The sequence below is a fragment of the Parus major genome, chromosome 3 (assembly GCF_001522545.3).
Source record: "Parus major isolate Abel chromosome 3, Parus_major1.1, whole genome shotgun sequence".
Lineage (NCBI taxonomy): Eukaryota > Metazoa > Chordata > Aves > Passeriformes > Paridae > Parus > Parus major.
Window position 1 is genome coordinate 46,571,760 of NC_031770.1, and position 11,123 is coordinate 46,582,882.

At 40.0% G+C, this 11,123-nt stretch overlaps 1 protein-coding gene across 1 annotated transcript; it reads right to left on the reverse strand.

The window, feature by feature from the left end:
• Positions 1-8,924: 8,924 nt before the first annotated feature.
• MAP1LC3C (microtubule associated protein 1 light chain 3 gamma) lies at positions 8,925-11,117 on the reverse strand. The gene is made up of 4 exons (XM_015623077.2): positions 11,079-11,117; positions 10,934-10,989; positions 10,708-10,814; positions 8,925-9,750 (listed from the first exon to the last, which is right to left on the reverse strand). The coding sequence occupies exons 3-4, from the start codon at positions 10,731-10,733 to the stop codon at positions 9,540-9,542; spliced, it is 237 nt and encodes a 78-aa protein (XP_015478563.1). The 5' UTR covers positions 10,734-10,814; positions 10,934-10,989; positions 11,079-11,117; the 3' UTR covers positions 8,925-9,539.
• Between the last annotated feature and the right edge of the window lie 6 nt (positions 11,118-11,123).

Consider the following 11,123-nt stretch of genomic DNA (forward strand, 5'->3'; position numbering starts at 1 on the left):
TCTCCCAGATGTCTGCACTGCTGCCAGAAAAGATTAACTTTTGGTTTTCTCGTCCCCAGTAACCTATCACCTTTTGCCTGCTGGTTTCTGTGTCCTACCTCTAGTGTGCACCTAGCAACCTTTTGAATCAGGCCAAAGAACATTATCTGTTTGAAAACTGGTATCAAGGAAGCAAAAAAATCAGTGTGCTGACACACACAGGTCATATGTTCGTCTGCTGGACTGAAGAGCCTGTTATCAGTTCCTACTGCCTAAACTATTAAGGATTTGAAAAGAGTAGTTTAGCCATCTCTTATCCATTGGTAAAGTAGATGGTTTTTTTCCCAACGCCTGAATCATTCTCTTGACAATTCTTTGAACTTTCTCCAAGCTGCAACATTAATCCTGAATTGTACTCACTAGACTTGAGTGTAGCAGCAGTCATTCCATTGCCAGGTGCAGAAGTAAAATTAAAATTCTTCTCCCTGTACACATATCCAAGGATTGTATTAGCCTTTTTTTGTGACTGGTAACACATTGTGGCTACCATATGATTATTTTCATATTCTTCTACAAGATGAGGCCCAGCAGCATCTCCTGTAGTTACAACTGTAGTTGGATTTTAAACGTGGCTGTTCTGTTACAACTGTGTGTGCTCAGCTTCACAGTACCCACTAGCAGTGTTGCCCTGTAAAATATTTACAGTGAAATACTTCTCAATCATTGTTACTCTAATTGCAATTGTGCCATTGTGTTTCTTTCTGAATACTTCTAGAATCCAGATAGAGAGCTTCCATGTTTCAAATTAAGAACAATATGGGAAGGTGGGCTGGGTCTATAAAGCCCCATAAGTAATCCATGGCACATAGTCATTGACATTCTTCTGCTTTCTTTTCAAAGAGCCTTTCATTTGTTAGGAATGTCATGTCCTTTTCTGAGCATTTTCTTCTTGAGGCTAAACCACCTCAGTTTGTGCAAATTTTGTCATACTAAATTTCTCATCATCATCAATAATCTTTGAATTCTCAGTTGGTTCATATTCTTGGTGTGCAGTGCCTTAAACTATACACAGTATTTCAGATGAAGCCCTGCTGTTGTTGAGTACAGCACCAAACAGGCTTATTTCACACACCTTGCAGGCTCTTCTTTAGGTTGGAAATCTCAGTATTGTGTTTGCTTTTTTCACAACAGCATGATAGTGTTGATTTCTGCTTAGCTTATGATTCATTACATTCCATGGGCTCTTTTAAGAAGAAATGCCACCAGCCACTTGTTTTCAACCCTGTATTTATGTGGCTGATTATTCTTGTCCTAATGTAAGGTTTTACATTAATCCCTCTTGAATAGTACCCAGGCAGTGATGAGGGCCTTCTTCATTCTTCCTGTAAGACCTTTGCCAACTTTTTTGTGTTTCTTATTGTAAAACCCACAAGATACTCAGAACTAGCTATTCTGTGGAGTATTTTTTGCCTTGGATTCCTATCTTTATTTGTTTAGAAGGCACAGTGAGTGAGATACTAGATAAGCATCAGCTCTGTTAGCAAGTACTTTGTATGTGGACTAGGAGACAAGAGAAGAACCTTCTCCATTTGTGGGGTAAACTCCATAAATTCTGATTTGTTTTACCAGAGATTAAATGCAGATGTGGAGCAAACAGCATCAGGAGGAAAAAGGCAGGAGTTGACATTGGTTAAACCTTTGTAAAATTCCATGACGTCAAGCAGATGATTAGAGTTTCAGTCAGGAGAAAGACCTCCAGCATGTATAGATTTCCTTTGTGTTCCCTTGCAGTGCAATCATGACTTCTTGTTTAAAGTAATCAATGAATTAGATATAAAGAAAACATCTCAGTATTTTATAGTATTAGGTCTTTATTCAGTGTTTATCTCACATTTAATAAGCAAAAATAACTAAAAAACTCTTTAGCAATTTATGCTGGAGCCAAAACTGATTCTGAGCACTCCTGAAAATATGACAGAAATAAGAAAATGTGTGTAAATAAAAGTATCATTAATTGTGAGTCTAAGCACTGTTTTTATATCACAAATCCTTTTACTGGTAAATATAAGTATTTGGGTTTAGTAGCTGATTTGATTTTGATTTGCTTCAAAAGACAAGAAACACCAGGATTTATTTTGACCTCACTTCTACAGCTTTGGAATCACTGTTCAATTGCTCTTTATTTAAATTTACTAAAACAAAAATCAGGACAAAATGGGAAAGACACTTGTGTTTTGAGCACTGAAATCGGTCTGAAACTTGAATTTTGGCCTGCTCTAGATGCTGGGGTTTTTTTAATCTCCGATTCATTTCCTCTAGTAACCCAGAAGCAGACCAAGAATGACTTTGAAACACCTATTTTTTTATTGTTTGTGTAATATACCACTGCTCAAAAAACAGCACTTAATGATTAAGGTTGTGTAGCAGACTTCAGTGTGGCATTGACTTTGATAATCACAGAAATAAAAGAAACGGTGGTACCCATGGGTCTGGTCACAGGGTCAGAAAATACAAGTGTAGAGAAAAATTCTGTCCTCTCCAAATAATTATATTTTCAACTTTCCTGATACTCTCCCTGCAATCTGAACTCCTCATAGTATTAATCTCACAAAAACTGAGGGTTTGTTAACAGATTTCCAGAAGAATAGGCCCTACATCAAAGTGAGAAGATATACACACACGGCCCTGAAAGATTCAGTTTGTAGTATGACTGTCTTAAAGTGTGTGGATCTCATTTATATGTAACCAAAACACATCCAAAAACCCCACAAAACACAAAAATTCCTATGCTGAGAATTAGCAGAAAGTTCTGCCTGATTTTCAAGTAAGTTTTCTAAAATGGAGTAACCCCTCTTTTGGCTTTTCAGTATTATCTGAGTGCTTCTTGGTGTACATATTGCAAATTTTTATGATAGTTACACAGCTATAACTTAATAGTCAACAAGCTTTTTTTTTAAATTCATCTTTTCCCCCATATAAATATAAGTTGAGATTTGGATTTTCCCTCTTGACAAACCATCTTAAGTAAAATTAATTTGATGTAGAAAAAATAAATTTGTTTGAATCAGGAAACAAGATACTTGACAAAACTTTATTTTGAAGAAAAACTTTCCAGAAAATTAAACATAAAATCTTTCAGGTCAGCTGGAGTGCTTGACCTTTCTTTCTTCTCTCACCCTCCTGTAGATAAGTGCTTCCTCCCATGAACTGTAACATAGTAGCTTTAGCTCTGCAGCCTTTATGGCTCCAGGCACTAATTTCAGGGCCTGCCTCAGCTTCTACTTGAATTGCTTCATTTATTTTATAGGGTTTTGCCTGAATTTTCCACTAGTAAAATTGTAGCCACTCACAGATCCTTAACATAAACAGTTGCATAGTTTATTTTCAGAACAGGAAGGTAGGCTCGGGGTTTAGTTTGGGAGCTGGGTTCAAGCCCCTTAGCCACACACCTCTGCTGTCACTCTGGGCTTTACATGCAAAGGCCCTAGCTTCTGGCAGCAGCAGTTGATTTCCTGTGCTGGGTCCAGGGAGACAGGAGCTACTGGGTGTGCACAGTGTGGAGTTTGTGGCTCAGCCTCTTCAGGGAGAAAAAGGAATCATAGCAGGGTCTTCCCAGTTCTTTATCCATTGAGTTATAAGGATGCTCCTCTGTGAAGAGCATGACAATAATCTTCACTTGCCTAGTGGACTAGCTGCCTTGGAAGTCAGAAGCAGAGGGAACCTTCCTTTAAGGAAGAGTATTTATGTGAGAAGTCCTGACATGGACTGCAGACCCATAAAATCTTCAAAGTCTACCTATACCAGCAGCAGTTCCACCCCTCAGTTTCTTGTGACAACCCTCCGCACCAAACCCCTCCTGAAAGCTGTCACCTCTCACCAGCCTGCACTGCATGGCATCCTGCTTCTGTGCCAAAATCATCTAGATGAGCTGGGGCATGAAATTAAGCTGCTACATTAACCTGTCTGGTTTTACCTCTAGCAAAAATGGTTCCCATTGGTGAGCAAGGCTAACCCACACTGTTGTTCTTCAGCTGATTCAACAAATTTTGTCTCCAAAAAAATTCACTGGAAGGTGGGGTTACCCAAATAGCAGTAATGGCTGCAGCCATCTCATTTAAACTGCTGCTCCAGACCTGACAGAGGTTTAGAAAGCTGAGTGACTGAGGTACAGCCAAATTTTATGGGTTCAACGTAGGCTGAATTACAATAGCAGAACAGCTATGAATTATCGTGCAAGTTTGTTACATGGCAACTAAGTTCATATTATTTATTATTTTCAGCAGTCTTGGAACCTGTACCCAGGTTCTGCAAACACAGAAGACCTGGTCCCTTTCCAAAAAAAGAATGAGAACAAAGCCATTGTGCAAGAGGATGAGTGAAAGAACTGAGATGTAGATCAAATCCAGCCTGCCTCCTAGGAAAATGCATTTTCTCCTGAGGCCTGTCTTGACAGTTTTGACAGGTTTATAGCAGAGCCAGTATAATTTCAAGTAGCAAAATTATCTTCGTAACCCCTGCAATGCTTGGGTTACCCTGACAGTCTAGACAGCACAGATGTGTCTGCACTAAGCTGGTGATTCTGCCCTCACCTGCAGCACAGCAGCTGTTTTTTCTACTGATGGCTCTTTTATTTTGTAGTGACTAATGAATCCAGCTGCTGGAAAATAAATTAATCTTCCTCAGTCAGTATTCAAATATGCAGCTCACATCTCTATCTGATTTTTAATTTTTGAGCACAGATGCAGCATTTCTGGGGAGAAGAGTCAGACAGAGACTATACTATATATCACTTGACATGAAGTTTTTAAGTTCTCAGGGTAAGGGCCAAGTTGCCTTGTGAAGTAGTGCCAGCACCAAGAATAGAATGTCTTTATTTGCCGTGTCTGCCTTTCAGCACCACTCTGTGTGGTTTTTTCCATTGACAGAGTTCACATTTGGTTCAGAAAAAGGCTATATCCACCCTCCATCTGTGAGTATGTGTTTCCTTCTCATAAGTTCTCTCTAACAGTTGCCTTAGTGAGATCACACTGAGGTTCAGGCTTTCCAGGCAGTCACAAGCAGGCTTGTGTGGTTGCAGCTGCTTTGGGTGGGAACACTGATACACATGCTTAACCCCCTGGCTCATTCCTTCCCCTTTCCTCACCCGCTGATCTAAAGATTTCCCTGGGAATCCATTTTTCAGGCTGTAAAGTCTTGGTTTGGTTTTTGAGAGCGAAAAATAAATTTTAGGTCTACTAGGGATGTCTTGGTCATCAGCATCAAGAGCCATGCAATCAGTAGCATTTCTGACATAAAACAGGCTTGAGCTGAAGGTCTGATTAAGATCCAGACCATGCTATTATACACAGAAAGTAAAGCCAGGGTCTTGAAATATTTTCAAAAATAAACACCCTTAGCCAAGCCCACCCTGCAACAAATCATAAGCAGCCTCATAAAGGCCTTTACAGTCCCTGACAGACATGATGTAAGTGCTGAGTGGCCAGAGCAGCCCCTCCTCAGGCCCTGCCTGCCTGTTCTGGAAGCTCCATGTGTAGCCAGGCAGGCACACTCCCTCCCTCCTGAGGGTCTGCCACTGCAGGGGAAAGGACAGTGCTGCTTTTTGAACTCTGCCATTGAGACTTGCCCTGTGTTCTTCGAAACCCACCTGGACTGACTGCATTGCTACAGTTGTGTGCCATAGGAACATTACAGGCACAAGAGAGGCACCACATGAAATACAGGAGGCAGGGAGTGATAGGACTCAGGGGAGAAATTTTAAGGGCATTATTAATTTCATTAAAGTTATATTCATGTCCCTCTAAACCAGGGTCAGATTGTTATTTATTATAGGACCTAGCTGCCCTTGCATGTTGTGGACTGTATAGGAACAAGTAGTAGCTTACTTAAATTTCTAAGAAACAATCTACCCTAGGTAGGTAGAGCTAACATTACAAAGCAACAAAGCAGCTTAGGAAAGCTGAAGAAACTAAGCACATATTTACAGGTGGATGTCTGGGTGGATTTTTATATCTTTTAGGGTGTTTTTTTTTTTAATTCTTCTCTTTCTTCTCTTGGTTGATTCAAAACTATGAAAAAAGGGGCTATTTTGAGATTCAGATTGGTCTCAAAATAATTCTGGAACAGGGGTTCTTGAGGGAAGTATGTATGCCATTAAACATTTTGTACATAGGCACTGTAACATGAAATCACATTTCTCAGTCACCCTCAGGGATCCCTTGGAGGTTTTCCACAGAAACCCTTCCACTCTCTCCATAATCCATAAGCTAAAACATTGGTTTTAAAAAAAAAAAAAAAAAATCTGTGCTGCTTAGGTCTTTTTGGTTTTTTCCTTCTAATTTCTCTACAGGCTTTCTTGAAAGGAGAAGGAAGATATAGCAGGGCAGTTTGATGCTGAAGGTTATATTCTGTCCTGTTATCTCATTTTACCTTCTTAATTTACTAAAATTATGTAAAACTTAATTTACTAAACAAAGCAACTAATTTGCAGCAGAGGATACCATCTGTCACTTAGTGTGTGTAAAATATTGAAATGTTTTTATCCTGGAACTACCACCATCTGGAAATAGTTAGCATGGGAAAACAGTAAAAAGCCCATCTAAGTTCACAAGTGTTATTGCCTTGAACAAGAAGATTAGTGTTGCCGTTCATTTATTTATTCTACCAAAACATAACATTAAGTAATTTTAAAATCCAAACAGTTTGGAAAGCTCCTGATGTTGCTTATACGTGCTAAAGCCCAGACTGAGGTTATCATGTTTGCTTTGCAACAACAAATGTCAGTTTGTACTCCATAAAGCATTGTGCACAGGTTGTAGCTTTGATTTTAGAAGACTGTAGGACATGCTTCCCTCAAGGACCACTCTTCCAGAAAAGCCCTCATACCACTCTAATATTCCATATCCCTCAGGGTGATTTGGTTTATATTTGAAGCCAGAGCTCTGAGCATCTTCTGGGATTGAGCTGGTAGACTATGGAAGAAACAGAAATATCCTCAGAAGGTTTTCTCTTCTCTGCTGGATATCTTTGATATTAATGAACTCAAATCCATATCATGAAGATAAAACTTTTAAAAAACAAATGGCATCTCTGCCATCTCTTTTTATATTAGTGGCACATTGGAAAGAAGTATAAAATCTGCTTAACACAGCATTGTGTCCTTCATTGAAAAAAAACCCCAAACTGTTTCTAATCAATAACTATTTGCTTGAGCAATTAGCTCTTCAAACAGCAACTACATTGGAAGTAGCTGCAGTTATCTCAGTTGCATATGTAAGTCAGAGCAAAGTTTTTCTGTTTGCTTCTTTCCTAATCCTTGTTCTTTGCACTTAAAGAGACAATAGGCTAAATTTAAACCTTCTAATCATACCAAGGCAATTCCACAAGCAGGACAAGAGAACTATTTGGGCATGTAACTCCTAGTTTATTATTTTAAGGCTTTGTAAAAACTCTCTTTGATAGTTAATAACCTATCTTCTTCAACATCTGATAGAAGGGCAAGTCTATTATTATTACCCAATGATGCTTTCCCAGTTCACAGGACTTCTTTCTAGGTTTATCAGGCCAGTTTAAACAAGTTTATAACGATGCTCTTTACCTGCAACTAACCTACTTGTGCAACTTTTTTGGCTGGATCTGTGATTCAGCCTTTAAACACCATAGACTAATGTTAATAAATGCTGGAGGGATCAACACGCCTCAGTCACTACATTACAAACCAAAGAAATCAGCCAAGAAACTCTAGTGCTTCTCTCTTCATGTACCAAGTGTCACACAAGACAGGAATACAGAGGAGCCATTGAAGCAAAATATTAACCCAACCCTAGACAGGCAAGAGAGCTTGAACACAGTCCCCCCTTGCTCCTCCCACCCCAAGGCTCCCACAGCTGTTCAGCATTTCTGTGTGGTGCTCCTGCCAAGCAGGTGTCTCTGCTTCCCTGAAGGGTTGGTGACAAATGACCATTGGAGTTTAGTTTGTGCAATGGAAACTGTTTCCATTACAAGCCTAAGTGAAATACATCCAAGTAACCAATTCTGGGATCCCAAAGCCCACATGTTTTTATAACCTATACTGACATAGCCTTATCCTTTCCACAGGTCATTTCAATGATTTCTTTGTTCCCCAGCTCATGAAACATGAGTTGGCAAACATCACCTCCACTACAGCAGGTACTCCTCTAAATCCCCTGGTTTAGAGGCTCAAACCCAGGTATGCTCAGAACTTCATGTTCAAGAGATTATTAATGCAAGAGAACCACTGCAGAAAGCTTACACACACATTCCTTCCTTATGCATAACTTAAATTCTGTCAACACTTCTTTCTTTGCAGTCTAGTAATTCCTACATTAAATCATTCTGCAGTTTAGTCCTGAAGAATTGCATCATACTGTAACAATTTGACCAATCCTGAACTGAGGCTGCCTGAGGTTGATTAATAAACTGCAAACTGTGACAGATTTTTAAATTACCTGGTGTTTTTATTTGATCATGCATGACCAGAGCATTTCCAGCTTTCCAATACATTCCTCACATACGGGGAAGACAGCTTGAGCAATACTTCAGACTAAAGCTCGTGTCAAGTGTTCCTTTCATACACATTTACAGGAACCAAGCCTGTATATTAAGGTGAATCAACATTTTACTACATGGTATTTTTGGTATTTTCAACATTTTCCAGAAACACTGGAATATCTCTTAATCACAAGGGACATGACTTGGCTCTGTCATAGAGAGAAGGCTCATCGAAGTCTTTCAGGGTACCTGACAAGCAGGTGCCTGTGGGGATGGATATGACAGTATCTGGAGTAACCATGCTAGCAAATTTCAGCAGCAAGAAAATAACCCTTGAAACTTAATTACTCTTCAAGTCCTGCTATCTGCATTTCAGTTATGCTAACTAGCAATCAATTTGCTTATTTAAACAAATAGTTATCTATGCACAGACAGCATTTTCTGTAACAGCTGACAGTTTATTCAGGTGTTAAACTTAACAGTGCTCTGGCACATCTATTTAATCTCACAGCCCAATATGAACCATTCATAGTTATGGTTTTGCTCATGGGTGACACAACTTAAACTTTGATATTCCATTCAAAAAATCAGAGTAGCTGTGTAAGCAATGTTTCATTTAAAAGGCATTGTGCTCAAATTCCCAGAATTATTATAGGATCTTCTCCTAGACAAATTTTTACAGTCTTTCCCCAGATTAAAAATAACATTCAACTGAATACATAAAAGGTTCTTTATTTTACTCTTAGACTTAGGCTTTCAGGAAACCTTAAAAATCAGTTACACAACAAAGACTGATACTGTAAAACAGTGGAGGTGCAGTTCAAAAGAAAAAAAAACCCAACCCACAGTGTCTTCAAATATAAAAATATATATCCAAATTACTACCTAGGGAAAGTGTACCACCATTTCTGTCTTAAGCTGGTCCTGCCAGCTTTTGGGTCATAACTCCCACTACAGAGCTCAAGAGCTCACATTGGAAGGAGCATCTCCGAGGCTCATGTCACAGGCATGATTCAGAGCAAACTGCTTTGCTGCAGCATATTAACCCAATCTTAAGTTTTCTGAAAGCATTCCATAGTTTTCCCTTGGGCAGTGGGTAATAAGCATCCAAACATCTCCTGGGAAGCATAGGTCATATACACAAAGCCATCTTCATCTTTGTAGTCCCTGTACACTTCTGCCATTGTCAAGGACATACTGGCTAGGCTTTTGTTGTTCACCAGCAGGTAGAAAGCTTGTGTAGCTGTTAGAGCCATCCTGCTTCTAATTGAAAAAGAGAGGAGAAAAAGAGAATTAAGCATTAGCAAGTTGAATATGGTTTCAGCTTCAGTCTATAACATACATTAAACAAAGCAGTTGCATGAAGTAGGTACAAGACATGCTATGTAAAGTGATTATGTGGTTTAACATCTCCATTAGCAGGAAGTTAACTGGAAGCTCAAGGGCCCTTACTCTGAGGAAAGGCTTACATGTCTACACCAAAGGTGAGCATGGGCTTGGAGTTCCCCGTTACCAGGGAAAGGTGTGAATAGAAACCAAAAGCTTCTGTAGTGCAGATTTTGTAAAGGATTCCAGCTCCAGTCTGTTACACTACCTCCAGAAAACACGTCTTTTTCAGAGACATTACATACGAGGATGAAGATCTAAGTTGTCCAAGAGCCAAAAGTATTTTTTACAGAAGTTATAATCTAGAAAGATATTTTTCTATACTTTAATAAGTGTGCTGAAAAACACAGCTTTCATACTTTGTCAGAAAATACCACTAAATATTTTGGGGGACTTCTTTGCTGTAATATTTCATAAAGAACAAGTTTACAGCATGTTTCATTTCACTCACATTCAAGAGCTGCTTTGAACTTCAACAAATTCAGCTAGATGCAGTAAGAGAGCAAGGCAGTGACAGTCATAAGTAGAAAAAGATCACAGAGCCCCAATACCCAGCCCATGAGGCAGGAAGAGAGCAGAACAAGAGTCTTTTCGCTACAGTTAGGAAGAAGGGAGAGGACTATGAACCCAAAAAAGACCACTTTTTTCCCACAAGTGAAAACATCTGTTGATCGATCGAACACTTGCAAGAGAGGGAAGCCATTACATTACTAAGACCTTTATCCTCCTACCCACCAAAAGAAGCAAGACGTCCCCAGCAGCACACTGGGAAATATCTTCTTAGGGAACAGCAGCCCAAGGTGCAGCTCCAACCCACCAGTAGCCACTACCCACCTGATGATGGTTATGAACTGTGCCATGGTCAGCTCCTCGGGAACCAGAAACTTGGTTTTGTCCAAGAGAGGAAGGTATTTCTCTTTATGGTATCTCTCAACAATTACCTGTTTTAATTAGAGTCACACTTAGCCAAATATAAAATACCCAGGTCCTTTTCCCTCCCCTCACACGCCTCTTTCCTTAAACAGCGGCGACAACCTCCGATAACAAACCAGAGATTTACCGGGATTTTCGTCGGGAACTTGGCTCGGATCCCTGCTACTTCTTCCCGCCGGGTGGCTGCGGGGCAGAGCAGAGAAGAGAAGCGTTACGTGTGCGCGCAGCCCCTCCGCCCCCATGCAGACCCTCCGCGGCCCCGGCGCCCCTACCGAGGCTCTTCCTGAGCTTGAAGGGCCGGTCCGGCTGCGCCCCGG